This window comes from Haliotis asinina, chromosome 10 (genome assembly GCF_037392515.1).
Source record: "Haliotis asinina isolate JCU_RB_2024 chromosome 10, JCU_Hal_asi_v2, whole genome shotgun sequence".
Classification (NCBI taxonomy): Eukaryota; Metazoa; Mollusca; class Gastropoda; order Lepetellida; family Haliotidae; genus Haliotis; species Haliotis asinina.
This window is the reverse complement of record NC_090289.1, coordinates 43,523,745-43,540,822: the sequence shown is the minus strand read 5'-3', so window position 1 is coordinate 43,540,822 and position 17,078 is coordinate 43,523,745. Positions and strand designations below refer to the sequence as shown.

At 36.5% G+C, this 17,078-nt stretch overlaps 1 protein-coding gene across 10 annotated transcripts in view; it reads right to left on the bottom strand.

The window, feature by feature from the left end:
* Nucleotides 1-5,096: 5,096 nt before the first annotated feature.
* Nucleotides 5,097-17,078, bottom strand: part of LOC137298201 (diacylglycerol kinase beta-like) — a 99,992-nt gene continuing 88,010 nt past the window's right edge. For all 10 annotated transcript variants that reach the window (XM_067830367.1, XM_067830369.1, XM_067830364.1 and 7 more), the window contains 12 exons: nucleotides 16,418-16,509; nucleotides 15,631-15,705; nucleotides 15,014-15,099; nucleotides 14,559-14,648; nucleotides 13,295-13,461; nucleotides 11,804-11,868; nucleotides 11,597-11,687; nucleotides 10,848-11,058; nucleotides 9,913-10,033; nucleotides 9,208-9,268; nucleotides 7,744-7,859; nucleotides 5,097-6,885 (listed from right to left, as the gene is read on the bottom strand). In XM_067830367.1, the coding sequence (XP_067686468.1) occupies nucleotides 7,770-7,859; nucleotides 9,208-9,268; nucleotides 9,913-10,033; nucleotides 10,848-11,058; nucleotides 11,597-11,687; nucleotides 11,804-11,868; nucleotides 13,295-13,461; nucleotides 14,559-14,648; nucleotides 15,014-15,099; nucleotides 15,631-15,705; nucleotides 16,418-16,509 (1,149 nt within the window). In that variant the 3' untranslated portion in view covers nucleotides 5,097-6,885; nucleotides 7,744-7,769. The remainder of the gene's footprint in view (nucleotides 6,886-7,743; nucleotides 7,860-9,207; nucleotides 9,269-9,912; nucleotides 10,034-10,847; nucleotides 11,059-11,596; nucleotides 11,688-11,803; nucleotides 11,869-13,294; nucleotides 13,462-14,558; nucleotides 14,649-15,013; nucleotides 15,100-15,630; nucleotides 15,706-16,417; nucleotides 16,510-17,078) is intronic.

Sequence of the window (17,078 nt, the reverse complement as noted above, 5' to 3'; positions counted from 1 at the left end):
TGTCAATATGCAGGATTTTGCTTCAAACACTGATTACAGATCAAACTGATGCAACTGATATGAGGTAAGTAAATAAACAAATAACAAATTTAGGAAAACAAACAGGAATATGGTTGATTAATCATATTCATAATATGACATGAAATATATTCATGACCTTGGTCACATATTCTTGATATATATAAATTATTAATTGTAGGAAAGAATTAGGTTATGTTATGTATTGAAATTGTTAATGTTTCACTTGAAACATAAACAATCACACATTCAAAAATGTAATTTACATTTTTCAAAATTTTAACAGAATCTTACAGCATTGCTCATAAGTCATTTACATAGTTAGGTATCTTTGCCTGCAAAGATCTATCATGTACAGAATAACATTTGGCCCTATTTCAGAAAAATGAAGTACATTTTACATAATACTGGGATACTCACATTCAGTATTATGAAACCAGAACTCTGGCATAGTTTATGACCAAGGCATTTGAAGCTGTGACAAATATTTACCTTTCCTAATGACTGGCTACATTGACTTCATTGGCTTCTGGCTTATCAGAAACGGCTATATTTATTCTTCGAAGACAGGTGTGAAATAAGTGTCACAGCTTTTACCATTTTGGCTGTAACAATGGGACTATTTTTTGACAAAAGTCCATCAATATTTCTAAAACATAACTGCCAACTTTCCCTCATCACAATTAGCTCTTTGCTACTATCTGGCCCAGAAACAAAAAAACTGACAATATTCCGGAAGTGTGTCAACAATTTTATCCTCTAGATTCTACTTCTAAAGGAACTTCCAATCATATCACTGAAGAGTTTTGACTGGACAGATGCAGTAGACTTCATACCAAGAAACAACAGGATGATCTGTCCTTACAGCTACAAAAATGTATTCCTTGAGATTGTTTTCACCTATTGGCTTCTTGCTACACATACTTTAACAAAATCATATATTGATTGAAAATTGGTAAGAAGTACGAATATTCGGGACTGTTGGCAGCTACGACAACATAACAAAATGAAAATTCCTTATAACTATAACACAGAGATCATGGTGGAATATGTTCAATATAACATCAGCAATAAAAGCGGAAATATGAGGCTAAAGCCAGAGGAAATTTGAGCAAAGCACTGTATGAATCTTCTAAACACCATCATATAGAGTCAACCAATACACTAAGTAATAGGGTTGCTTTTGTTCCAAGACACAATAGGTTCGGACTATAACAGACTGGCATGGCATGTGTGTAGAACTGTATAAGTGCACAAAAAACAACAACTAGTATGAAATAATTAACACAATTTGTCAAAAAGGACTATTAGCATATAATGTGAAGAAGAAAAAATGCATACAATTTCTACACAAATACTAAAACTGAACTTATATATGTTTGAATACAGAGAAGGAAGTCACCATAGTGTTACTTACATCAATTCTAATTGGTTCACCGATATTTGATTGATAGATTGAAGAGATTGGCACAGAAAGTCTTACTACAGACAAATACTGCACTATCCTTTTACAGTTCCTTCATATATACACTATTACATTTAATATCTATGACGCCATTTCTCAGATCATTATCCAGTATAGACCTTTTATAACTATGCATGAGATATGAAAGACAACCAACCATATTATGGGAAGAATATAAAAAAAATTACCATTTAAAAAAAAAAGAAAGAAAAAAAAAAAAAGTTAAAGAACACTCTTTCTGAAATTGAGCATTCTTAACATGTTTTCTTAAGTAGTATAGTTTAATACACAAGAATGTAAGGGTGCTAATATCAAAGTCTATGTTTATCATGTCATTTTCATTTTATCATAGCTTCTTAAATTAAGACATTTGCTTTCTAAGATGTGTAATTACTGACTATTTTCAGAAATACTTCCTTTTAGAAAGATCTGTTTCACATGACAAATGCAATTATTAAACACATAATTATCCATTTGTTTTCCCTGATAATTGCATTCTTCTTAAATTCACAGCTTTTTGTCTTCAAATAAGCCTATCTTGTAGAGAATACTTCAGTTATATAAATTCATAAAAATAATGCAAAACATGCCAGACTTAACTTAACATGTAACCTTAATAATGTAAGCATAAACGAGTCACCTGGGCTAAAGTATGACTTCGGAATAGCATGATGGGAAATCAGTAATGGTTTCAATATGGATACCTGCAATTACTGTTGCTTGTCCAAGGCCCATGTTTGGTACAGGAAATAATAGATACAATGTACAATAGTGAAAATATTTCATAAAAATACTGTATGAAGAAAGGCAGGAGAGTATCAGATGGGGAATACAGAATGCTGATCTCTGTCCATCGGAATAACTTAAACACACTGACATCTGTAGACATTACGACTCAAGTCATCGGCCACTATCCAGTGTATATAGGATAAATATTTAGGCTGCTTTGTAAAGCAGACATAATATGTCAACAAAAAATGTAATTAAATGAGAAAAACAATCACACAATTTTGTGCATGACTTCACATTATAATACATTCTGGATACAAAATAATTACACATTTTGATTAGGTTATACAATATCTGAAACAAATATAAACATGAAATGAGTTCTTGAATAAGGTTGATTTCCTAACAACTAGTTCAATATCATGGGGTTCCACTAACAATTAACTGACGCTGGTTACATAATGATGGCTATAGGTGTGTCATTATGAATTTAATATGCCTGGAAAAAGCAACAAGATCTAAAAATGCCCAGGCCACACTGTCCAGTATTAATGTGCATCATTGTCTTGCCATACTAAATAAGCCAAACCAAAGGGAGACAACTAAGGTATCCCTAAATGAAACAACTTATTTGAATATTGTATAACTGTTTGCATAATAGAGTACAAATAATAAAACATTCCTAAATTGGTAACTAATCACTGCTACAGTCATAGATAACACTTTATCCAACTCGCAAGAGTTATTCCCCTTTATATACTGTTATCTCCCGTTCAGGGACACAATATTAAGTATGTATACAAGGTGATGACTTGTGCATTCTGGTACATTTGACATAGTTAGACAATTACATATATTTTCAGGCATGCGGTAAGCTGTATGTCTAAAAGCAAGACCCCCTTGAAGATATTTAACAAAATATTATTGCTTTCTTGCTTCATGTTTCCTTGTTTCATCAGACACAAATATATTTATATAGTCATTCCAATAATGACTGTAACATACTGAAAGGTGTATTTTGTGCGTTGATGGAAAATGGGAATCAAGACATAGACATAGACCCTGCCCATTAGATCAGGAATAGATCCAGTTCTACACCTTATGGAAAACGATTTATAAAACTACAAAATCAATGGGAAGTATCTCAAATATATTAATATTTCAATACAATTATACTGCTTGGTTCATAAGGAAGGACTGTATGTCATGCATAGTCTCCATTTTGGTAAGCCTAGTTTCAGGAACAATCTCTACAAGTTTTAAAAGACAAATGATGCTGAAAAAGTGAAGGCTTCAATGTTCACCTGTTAGTTCTGAAATTACACAATTTGGATAAAATATGTCTTAAGGAAATGAATGCCATATGTTCATCATGAAAATAAAAAGCATATTCACTCTTGCAGAATTCAATGTCACCTGTATTACTAGGCCCTTCTACCTGTTGCTTTTTGCTGATTGGCTACAAGACCTATAGACATTCTATTCTAGGATCTATTACCTCTTACACAAAAATCATGTTACTTTATAAGTCACTCTGTTTTTCTACTAGAATACTACCACAAATTAGATTCATTTTAAATGAAACCTACCCAAAATGTATCCTTATAGGTACAGTGAAACCCTTTTTATCCAGACCTTCTTTATTCAGAATCACTTAAACAATTACGGAAACATCACTCTATACCAGAACAAATAATCCTGAAATAATAAAATCTGAATGATTGCCTGGAATTGGCAATGTCTGGATTAAACAGGTTCCACTGTATTGAGGTCTGATTGGGAATCAGACATTTAATACATTTAAGAAATCTACAAACACTACCACGGAGACACTAACTCTTTGTTTACTGGCAAACTACAATAGAGATTATGTTTCTACTTAGATATAGGCACAAGAATGGTCGAATTTTCCATGTAGATTAACCTTGGGAAGAGCATAAATAAGCTCTTGCTTGGCTGGTGTGGCAAAGTACACCAGATTCATTAGACACAAGCATGACAGTAAGTGCAATCAATCATACATAACACAAACACCACTGTATACAGAAGGCATTATGTTCACATATATCACAATTAGGTTTTGCAAAACTTGATGTTCCATGCATGTTTGCACATAAAGATTAATGGACAGGAAACAAAATACTTATTGGATTAAAAAAACTTGGGTAGAAGGTCCGAATGGAGGCATGTATGGCTGGGATATCTTTTTTAATTGCGACAATGATGAGCCACGAACTGCCGTGAATCTGACCAAGTTATTGTTCTGTGTACTGAAATAGGGCCTTGAAATTAAACAATATCAAGTGTTTCCAGGTTTGAAGTAAGAATATCCATGAATTTTTTCAGAAAATAAACCATCCTGAAGACATAGAGACAGATATAACACTCCACAAAAATTAAAAACCTCCTGATTATGTATTTGACTGACCTGCTGATTCATGAAATTCAGGGCTTGAAAGATTTCTGAAACCCAACTTTCGCTGCTGGGAAAGTAGATATTATTTGTACTTGTTAGGCAGAAGTTTCACATATGAAGTCTGTAAAGTTTCAGTTTTATGCGCTTATACATGATAATATTTTCTGTAACACCTGAGCTGATATTCCTACCAGTCAGAACAAAATTACTGACACTCACAGCAATCAACGTGGTCATTTGTGTTAACTTTCTATTTTTCAGTCATACTGTATAAAGAAAATCTTTTGTGTGTGTGAATACATAATAATTCCCTTTCAACCACTTCACAGTCTCTGAATATGTTCTGTTATCAACCATTTTACCTTCACTATAATACAGGGATTTACAGGACATGAATTCCTGCGTCCTATATGCATAAAAATTGACAACAAAATATATTTGCGCACCCACAGTGACGTAGAAAAAGTCTTTTTGTTTTTTACTTATTTACTTTTTGCAAAAATTCCATTCAAGTAACGAGTTATCATTAAGTTTGCTGCAGGCTGGGCTATGGTATCATTTGCAATTTTATTACAGTAATAACTTATGTGATGATCATGATACAGTCTCTGGGACCCCCATTTTTCTGTCCAGGACCCCTGAAGAGTAGGAGTCCCTGGGACCCTCGCATACAGAACTCAAGGTAAATCCCTACTTTAACATCAGTGACTGAAATTCTTTAAATGGTATACATCTGTTTCAAAAATAGTTACATAGTGCATTACCAGCCTATTTACAGACATCTCCATAAAAGATCACTAAATCTAGATTTACATTTTCAGCTATCCATCAATATAAGTTTCATGGCAGTGGTTGAAATGGTTAAATGGTTTAATGGTTAAAGCATCTACTCGTCACACTGAAGACCTAGGTTCAATTCCCCACATTGGTACAATGTGTGAAGCCCATTTCTGGTGTTCCCTCTCGTGATAATGTTGGAATATTCCCAAAAGCAGTGTAAAACTATACCCACTCACTCACAAATATCATTCTTGAACACTTTGAGCATTTTACATCCTATAGATTTGGCCTTGGAGGATAATAGTGACTGCGTGCATGTGATATCTAAAGGGACATATCAACATTTCAACATATTTGTCGGAAAGTGCCCTTGAAATCTCAAAGCTGTCTTCAAGGAAACTATGGAAACACTTTGATAACTGTTTAGTTTCAAGACCATAGTGAAAAACTTCACATGATTGAGCCTTCAAATAAATATACTCAGCATTCACAGAACTAGGCTTATTACATCTGTCAGCGGATTCAACCATGAACAGTGTCGGTACACATCACTAAGAACATATATTTGGCATTGAAATTATTATCTTATTTAGCTGCCCATTGGTTGTGGGGTTGATGTAATCTAGACCTATGTTATAGCCCCTACCATGCATTCTTGGAATCTTCCACACATTCATATGGAATAGTCTAATGGCATATATAGGGAAGAGGGTTTCAGTGATGTAGTTCTTGGTACAATATTACATTTAGAGATGTGGCATATCAAATATTGCAAATTGCACATCAAAAATACCTGAGTGTAACAGTGAAAATAGTATACAGCAATATCAAAATGTCTCTCAGTATATGGAAATCTCACTTTACTATTATGACAGATTGTTTTAATTTCTAGAAAATGACCCAAACTGAAATATTATGACAAGATAACTCTTTAATTAGTTCACACCCATCTGTTACTTTATTTCTGATTCCAGGAAATCAGGATTGTAAAAATATACATTCCTAAGAAATAAAAATAAACCAAAAACTACAAAAAATAAATAGATTTCTACAAAATTAACACTTGAATTCCAAATATAAATATTAAATAAAAATGGGGAAAAATAGACAGAAGTTTATCATGAAGTGATAACCATGTACATATAAACGTAAAATAGAAATCTAAATGGTGTAAATTATCAAAATGAAATGGAGGTAACCATGGCAACAAAGAAATGATTATTTTGATAACTAGTGAGATGGGCTTCACTCAGTAACAAGAAACAAGATGGGAGGATGCCGTCATGCAAAATGCTATGGTTGTTTAATATTGCACCAAGAAGTATTGCCGAGACAGCGGACATGGCTATTGACCGGGGCTACAACTGGTAAAGCGATGACCTGCATCTGCCTATATATGGACCTCGGGCTACTGCGCTAGATTAGCTGTGAAGGGCTCAACTTGCTGATCCACATTGTTCCACAGTGCAAGGATGGCCTGCAATACAAAGATAAATTATTATGTTTGAATGTGTTTAACGTGGTAGTTGATCCCAAAATCATTTGCAGAATTACACAGCATCAGCTATATGAAAGCATCCTGGTGTTCATTTATTTGTTGGTTTGTTTGCTGTTTAATGCCACACTCAGCAACATTCCTGCTATATGACAACAGTCTGTAAATAAGCAAGACCATGACAAACCAGTGATCAACAAAATGAGCATCGATCTACAACATATGATGTCACAGTGGCTATTTGTAATGTGCAACAACAATGCATTGATAGGCTATATGTAAGTTATAACTTGGTACAAGGTGGAAAAATCACACACACCTGTTGATGTAAAATCAACTCACACCTATGGGGGTTCCTTGATGTAATCATGATTTCTCAACTATGTGAGTCAGTTTCTGGCTGTGAGCTCCAAAATTACAAAGCATTCGTAGCATTACGACCAGACAAAACTCCATAGTCCATCAAAAGCTTAAGAATGTTGCCGCGGATCTGGAACCTGGACTACCAAAGAAATCTTTCTAAATTGTAGGGATGGTTGACATATTTGGTGTTTAACGCCACACTCAGCATTATGCCATATATAGGTTGGTTGTCTGTGGATAATGGAGTCTGGATCAGACAATTCAGTGATCGACAGCATGAGCATCAATCTACGCAAGTGGGATATGATGAGCCTGACCAAGTGATCCCATAAGTCGCCTCTTACAACAATAAATGGGTTAGAGAGGAACAGTTCTATCCCAGATCTTCATGGGTTTGTTGGCTGGTTAATGTACAGATGAGTATATATATAGTTTGAATGTCCAAGTATTATTTGTTAAACTGGTCCCGACACTCACCTTCACCTTGCACTGCACAGACTGAGCTACTTCTTAAAAAGTTTGAAAAGCTTGGACTTCTTGTTTGACGGGGGCGCCATCAGTACGGGCACTTGGTTCTTGTGTGTAACATAGATCTGTAAGTACAACAGTGACAACATCAAGCCTTGAGGAGACAGCACTTAATGAGTGAGTTGGTTTAGAGCTGAGCGAATGAGTGAGTGAGTTGGGTTTAGAGCATATTCCACTGATATCAGCATGATGTATCTACATTATGTGTAAGCAAACCCTGAGGTGACGAAGGTGTGGTGAAACACACATGCATGGATGTAATGCTTGCAAACCTGTGCTCCATTGTATAATATGACCTTAACTAAAAGACTGTCATAAGTTTATGGGTTTACATTAACTTTAATGCTAAGATCACTTTGTACAATGGCACCATGTAATACAGTTGTGTTGAACAAAGATCTCAATCCACTCTGTATAGCAATGTACTGTGCCTCAGATACCAAGGCCATCCAATCTCTTTCAAGAAAAGAGTAAAATACATAGCTGGATGTATACCATTAATCACTGATGCAATTTGTACGCAGTAACTGTGCTATTTGTGGCTTAAACGTAGCTGTAAACATGTGATAAGTGCTTGCCATCTGACATCAAATGCCCACATACAGTTTATGAAATAATCAAGTCGTTTAAAATTACCACTGTCCACCCTGCAGAAAATGGGTACCCGATGGGATAAGTCATCCTATTATTAAACTTTTTGCACCTCGCAGTTGGTTTTGTAAGCGTGTGTGCAGAAATAAAATTTTAATATGTAGTGCAGATCTTTTGCATGTGAAATGTTCATTACAATCCTGAGCGAATGAGAAAGCCAGACTCAGCAATATTCGAGCTATATGCCAGCTGTCTGTAAATAATCGAGTCTGCACTGGACAATCCAATGATCAACAGCAGAAGCATCGATCAGCACAACTGGAAACCGATGATATGTGTCAACCAAGTCAGCGAGTCTGAGATCACCAGATCCTGATAGTCTCCTCTTACAACAAGCATAGTCACCTTTTGTGGCAAGCATGGGTTGCTAAAGGCCTATTCTTCCCCTCATGGGTCCATTACAATCCTGAATCATTTAAACATTTCATGTCTTCTATATGTTGCTATTTTAAGGTACTTTCTAAAATTAAGGTCAGATTCTATGCACCCAAAACATGCATGCAAAATATTTTTCAGCAATCTTTTTTAGCGTGGAAAACACAGGTTTCCGAGTTAACGTGAACACTGACCTCACAAGTATCTTAAGTTATCCACGGTAAAAATGTCTATCATGTTGTATGCACTTTGAGCATGCAAGTGCGGCATGGAGTTCAGTGCTAGGTAAGGGGCCGTATTTCAGAGCTAGGTAAGGGACTTTATGAAATACAAAACTAGTGATCAGAATGAACACAAGTTGAATGTCATGGTTTGTCTGCTACTCACAGTGCACGGTGGTTGCATCCAGGGTTCGCCATCTATTTGCATTGGAAATCGTTTTCTTGTCCTGAAAGCAAAATATGAAACAGGTCAAATCACACTCATTACAATGCATGCTCTTTTCTGTCAGTATTGGACTGTGTTATAATTTCATTATCACTTCATCACTTCTGACAGTTTTGTCTTCCACAATACACAAAACTGATTACCAAAATGTGTGTATCAAAAGACATATCTGTCATCCATACGAATCAAGTACTGGTAATAGATACTTATGCTGTATATGAGAAAGCTACTGAACTACAAAATACACAGGTATACCATCGAGGAATATGAGTGATTCTGGTTCTGACAAAACAAGGTTTGATAGCATGAGCAATACCATCTGACAGTTTGTAATCACTGACACATACTTAATGACAACTTGTCACATACTTAATGACACCTTGCAATCACTGACACATACTCAATGACAACATATGATCACTGACACATACTTAATGACAACATATGATCACTGACACATACTTAATGACAGCTTGTGATCAATGACACATACCAAATGGTAACTTGTGATCACTCATACATGCCTAATGACAACTTGTAAAGACTGTGACACAACTAACAACAACTTGTGTGCACTGACACATACTTAATGACAAGTTATGAGCACTGACACACAGTTAATGACATTTTACCACTGACACATACCTAATGACAACTTGTGAGCACTGAGCAAGACGTTTGCCGGATGCCCGCAGTCCGGCATAGACCTGACCAACATGCATACTGTTCTCCAGACCTACCACCTCAATCAGCTTGTCCCCAACATCTGCAACAGGAAAACAGTTCTAACATTCAACATGCAAACAAAAGAACCAAACAGACTTTTGGGTCACATTCTTATTTTATTTGGTGCTCTCTCACCTTACCTAATTTCTACCAAAAATACAATGTTACACACACACACTTCAATAAGCCAGTGGTGAGAGTGTATGTATTTTCTTATCTTGCTTTTATCAATATTTCAGCAGTATCACAAAGGGGGACAACAGAAATGGGCTCCATACATTGTACCTATGTGGGAAATCGAATCTTTAGGAGCTCTGTATCCAAAATACACAAAATTCAGAAATCACTAGCACATTATTCAAGTGTTTCCTGTATGCAGTAATCCTGAGATTTGACAGTTATAAAATCTGGTTCAAATATTAATTTCCACAAATCATCAAGTCAGATAAGGAATGAATTTTGGCATGATCCTTTGTCATTTCTTTTTATTTTCGTTTGATTTATTGGCAAACATATTAAAAACATATCTAGGTTTGATGATTACAGATATACACATACATGAATTGTCAGTAATGTGCAGGAACCTGTGAAAATTGGTGTTCAGAAAACACATGCTTGTCATAAGAGGCAACTGACTTGGTTGACATGTCATCATATCCAAACTGCATAGATCAATGTATCATGTTGTTGATCACTGAATAGTCTGGTCCAGACTCGATCATTTACATATTGCTGCCATATAGCTTGAATAATGCCGAGTCCTGTTTTAAACTACAAACAATCAGTCAATATGTGGGATAGATTGTTGTCATATGTCAATGTGTGGCTTAAAACAACAAATCAGCAAAACAAACCTTGCACAGCAGAGTTGAGTTCTGCTGACGACATGCTGCTCGTGGAGAATTCTTTGTCTTTGTCCTTCTTTGCTTTTTGAGCTTTCCGTCGTTTCTTCTGGCTGGGGTTCTCACCCCAAAGGTTGGTACCTCCATAGATACTTGGAATATTGAGGAGAGCAATACCCTCCAGGGGAGAGCCATTGGCCAGATCCAGAGAGTAACCATCACACTAGGAGGAGGGGAAAACAATATTATATTACCCCACATCAAAACTTTTTACTGACAAATGATGTTTAGTATCCCTGTACCCCTTACAGCATACTACTGATAAGGGGCATACAGAGGCATAACTGCAAAATAAACAACATCACTATTACAAAAGGTGTGCCCATATCTGTGATCTCTGCACCTTAAGCTCCTTACGGTGTATAGTATCCCGTTCATGCAAATGCATAATAATAATGCTAAGGCTAAATAGACAAAAGTGAAATTTTTCTCTGGCACTGGCAAGTCACTTTTATTTTTGTGGGTAACAATTTTTTTATTTCCATCTAAAAAAAATAAGTTTGACTTGGCCGTGTCTCGATCATCCATTTGTCCACTATAAGAATGACTGTCTGTAAGCTGACGTATTCTCTGTGGTGCCATGGTGTTTACCTCAAACTGCACTCCCCTAAACCTAAGTTGGTGACCTAAATATGCCTAATAAAGCAGAGGACGACTAGAATCTGTGACTGAGGTATGCTTGAGAAGTTGACTGTTCTCACCATAATGTCAATGTCTTCATGTAGATGCTTGCATGTTGAGCTGAACTGCTCCGATGTGCCAAACTCAAAATACCAAAATTTGTTCTTCATCCTGAAAACAAAGAAGAATTCTTGAGCCATGTCTTAAATCAGTAACCATAGTTATGTAACCATATTTCAAGGTCACCACTGTTGACCTAGCACATGAATTGATAAGTCTCCACTCACCGGCTGTTAAACTTTTCTGGATGTTTTTCCCTCATGATGTGAAACCGATGACATATTGATGCATCCTGAAAAGGAGAATACAGTAAAATGAGAATATGAAAATAAGAGATGGCATGACGCAAGATGAAATGGGGTTTAACATTGTACTTAAGATTGTTTCGCTCATATGACTATATGCATGCATTTGTATGTGTGGCTGTTTGTACCAGCCCAGACTTCAGCTGGTTTTAAAGTGCTAACCAAATGAGATACTGCAGTTAAGCACGAATACCCTATTCAGACACATCAACACATAACAATATCCCCTCTATATGATGGCTATCTGTAAATGATCAAGTCTGGACCAGATAATCCAGGCATCAACATCCTGAACTTTAACCTATTCAACAGTACATTGACATGTGTCAACCAAGTCAGTGAGTTTGACCACCCAAATCTCGTTAGACGCCTCGTTACACACGACACCCACAACTAGTCATATAACCTTGATCGTCACAAAGTCACCACAGTATACATGATTCAAAACACCCATAACTAGTCATATAACCTGGATCGTCACAAAGTCACCACAGTATACATGATTCAAAACACCCATAACTAGTCATATAACCTGGATCGTCACAAAGTCACCACTGTATACATGATTCAAAACCCCCACAACTAGTCATATAACCTGGATCGTCACAAAGTCACCACAGTATACATGATTCAAAACACCCACAACTAGTCATATAACCTTGATCGTCACAAAGTCACCACTGTATACATGATTCAAAACCCCCACAACTAGTCATATAACCTGGATCGTCACAAAGTCACCACTGTATGCATGATTCACAACACCCACAATTAGTCATATAACCTGGATCGTCACAAAGTCACCACTGTATACATGATTCACGACACCCACAGCTAGTCATATAACTGGATCTTCACTACATGATTCACCCACAACTAGTCATATAACTGGATCTTCACTACATGATTCACCCACAACTAGTCATATAACTGGATCTTCACTACATGATTCACCCGCAATTAGTCATATAACCTGGATTGTCACAAAGTCACCACTGTATACATGATTCACGACACCCACAACTAGTCATATAACTGGATCTTCACTACATGATTCACCCACAACTAGTCATATAACTGGATCTTCACTACATGATTCACCCACAACTAGTCATATAACTGGATCTTCACTACATGATTCACCCACAACTAGTCATATAACTGGATCTTCACTACATGATTCACCCACAACTAGTCATATAACTGGATCTTCACTACATGATTCACCCACAACTAGTCATATAACTGGATCTTCACTACATGATTCACCCACAACTAGTCATATAACTGGATCTTCACTACATGATTCACCCACAACTAGTCATATAACTGGATCTTCACTACATGATTCACCCACAACTAGTCATATAACTGGATCTTCACTACATGATTCACCCACAACTAGTCACTCACCACCCCTATGGAGAAGTAGTTGTTGATGATGTTGTAGGGGATGGGATCCCCCTCCTCCTCATCTGTTCCCTCTGGTTTGCTGAACTCAATCTGCCACCGGTCCAGCATAATGCATGTACTGTGTTCAATACGCTTCAACACTTTGAGCAGACTCTCGCCTTCATAACCTGCAACAGGAATCAAGTGTAATGTCTATTGTCACTGACAGAGGGTGCTCTATGTTAAGGCCATAACCATCACTTGTTGTGTGGACAGTAGTGTTTGTGTGTACTTGCCGTGTATGTGTGGGAGAGAGAGTGTTATAATTCCTAGTACTGTTTGAAGCAATTAGTATATGTTTGTCCTTCCATGTCTGTCTGTTGGGGTGGTGGGGTAGCCTAGAAGTTAAAGTGTTCATTCATCAAGCTAAAGATCTGGGTTTGATTCCCCACATGGGTACAACGTGTGAAGCCCACTTCTGGGGTCCATGCTCTGATACTGCTGGAATATTGCTGAAAGGGGTCTAAAACCAGACTCACTCATTGACTATCTGTCACAGATTATTTCATGTATTATGAGATATGATATTTACTGCATGACATTTACTTTTGATGAACTCTGCTGTGAAGTTAAGAGTGAGTGAGTGAGTTGGGCTTTGCATTGCTTTTAGCAACTGTTCAGCAATATCATGGCAGGGACACCTGAAATGGACTTCTCACTTTGTGCCCATTTGAGACATGAAGGTAGAAGCTAATTACTATCAAGAGAAAGTCTTGGAGTTCAAGGGCAGTTGAATATAGTCAATTCTAGTTTAACAGAAGGAACACCACATGTTTAACCTCTGGCTTGTCATGTAAGGACAACTTACAGGTCACTGGACATCAGCTACAAATAACAAAGAGCAAGCAATGTTGATGCGAGTCCTTTTTTGAAATGAGTGTCCATATAAACACAAGTTCTCTTGATCTGCACTTTTGTATCAAACTCACACAGAGTGTAACACATGAAACAAAATACAAAACAAGTAAGTCGCACAGAATTTCATGCTCAGCATTCTCAAAAGATGATGACCATAGTCTGATATTCAAAGAGCATTCTATGCAAGTACATCATGTTAGCTAGTACATTCATAATGCATGTGCTTAAGATCGCTGAATGAGATAAAATTTTGCCTTGCAGTAAAAAACTTGGGCAACTCTCATTCGTTTCAGATATCATACAGTAGAAACAGAAGAATAATGCATTTCAGGCTGAGATAAAGACGATGAGATCCCTGTTTGCTTACCTCCACCCCATCGCATGCACCTTGCAAGGTCATTTCCTGTTCCAAGAGGTAGAACTGCGACCGGGGGTTGATAGTTCAAGGCCAACTTGTCTATAACAAGGGACATAACCCATGAAATATCAACCATTTTTAGAATGAATTTCTTTTTCTTTATGTTTTTATTTCTTGTCTTTTTCTTTCATTTTCTGCACCTTTCTTCACATTAGTATAACCACAATTTATATAACATCTCATATATATCAATAAGTTACTGTGGTCAGCCATGTAAAATACTCTGGATGTAAATGTTGGAATAAAAGATACAGGTTGTGCACTAGGACAGAAAAAAAGGGTGTTGAGGAATTAGAAGTCTGTTTGAATAATCAAAACACATTCAAATATGCATTCAATATTAAGAAAAATGATTTTTAAAACATATTTTCATGTTAAGGAAGAACTTGTAGCTGTTTACTTACCCATTGTATCAAGTAACCAACCAACAGAACCATCACCACCACACACTAAAATACGAGTGTTTGGTACATCCTTTAAAAACTGAAGCCTGTGGAGGAAAGAATAACGGTATCAGGGATATATGTATGTAAATATTCTTAACATTGTTGATAATTCATTATCAAAAGCACGCAAGGAAGTTAGAAAACTGAGAAAAGGGGTCACTTATGACAGAAGGCAATATGGCAAACTACAGATCAAGACAGCATAAGGTACTTACTGTTGATGAAGAATTAGAGCTGTTAGGCTCAGTTTGTTTACAATTTGGAAATAATATTAGGTTGTTGAGTTGTTTTGAAACAAATTCAACTTTGGCAAATACTACTTCTTGCACAAATAATTAAGGACAGTTGAAAGAGTTTTATAATGACAGGCAAAAAATAGGATCAGTGTAAGGGTGTATGGGCAAGAAATAAAAATCTTAAATTATTTTTATCATGTAATTGAGTCGAGATTGGTAGCTGTATACAATACTGTATTGTCTGGTCCAGATTTGACTATTTACGAGCTGCTGTCATATAGCAGGACTTTTGGTGAACAAACAAATGAAATCCTTACTTGGACAAAGCTGAATACGTACCCCACCATAGGTCCATTCCTTATCATGTCGTATGTTTGCCTAGGGTTTAATAAATATTGAAATTTCCGCAAAAGCCTGAAACAGACAGACGTCCATTTGATATATCAGCTGTTGAAGATGATAATCATATTATATTCCAAGAGAGAAAATTTCACACTGTCAAACTCCTCTACTCTCCCATACTGCTCAAGTTCAAAAGGGAGATTTGCCTAAGAATTGATGACAATCTCAGTCTTCACATTAACACAGAAACATGCGTTTTTCACGCAAAAAAGAATTAAATAAATAAAACCACACAAAAAATATCTTTTGTGTGTGTTTTGAGCGCACAAATTCTGATCTCCACAATTTTAAAAGGAACCGTTAAAACGCAACATAGAGACAAAATAAATTTTAACATGATTCAGGACTGAACTGAAAATTTCACATGCAAAAGATTTGGACTACATATTCATAATTTTATTTCTGAATGCACTCATACAAAACCTACTGCAGTCACTGCAATCTGTTTTGAGTATCATGGAAAGATGAAAATATTGATGAAAACACTCAGTAATATAGATCAGCTCTACTATCAATGCAACTAAAAATCTGAAAAATGCAGATAAAAATCTGATCGAACAGGAAGTCACATCACGTTTATGGATGTCAACTTTTGTTATATTAGGAACACGACGCTTCAGGTCCTCATTCCTTCATCACAGACGGATTGTTTCACATGTAAAGCTTCCTTGAAGGCGACATGCATGCTTTGTGTGCATTGATGAAACTATCATACAGCACTTACTTTCCCCCCTGTTTGCCTCCGCTCTTTGGATTGATGAATATTAACAATGGATGAGTTCCATCTAATGGTGTGATCTGAAAGGAGCTCTGACCCTGAAAAACAACAGAGGGGCCAGTTAAAGCCTGTGCATAAACATCACATTTGTTTGTTATTTTGTTTGCACTTTAACACTAGGCTTGGTGATGTTGTGTTACATTTGACATCCAGTAGAAAGGACCTGTGAAGGTCTGGGTTAGAACTGGTCTTCAGTAACCCAAGTTTGCTGACTTGGTTGACACATGTCAACATATCCCAATTGCTTCAATTATGCTCATGCTGTTGATCACAGGACTGTCTGGTCCAGACTCGATTATTTACAGACTACTGCCATATAGTTGGAATACTGCTTAGAGTGGCGTAAAACTGAAGTCACTCACTCACTCAAGCCAGCAAGAGGGCAGTGATTTGTCATCAGTCAGGTCACACAAGATTGGTTCAACATACAATGTAAATAACAGTCTGCTTACATTGTGCTCCTATCCATGCACATTGCCTGCTCATGGCGCTAAATACACTACTATTCCTGGTCACAGGAAAGTTTCCGATACTTGTTCAACTCCTCGGCAGCATACAGCCAGACTGTCTCTTAGGTGCAATGAAGGAAACATTCACATGGGTACCC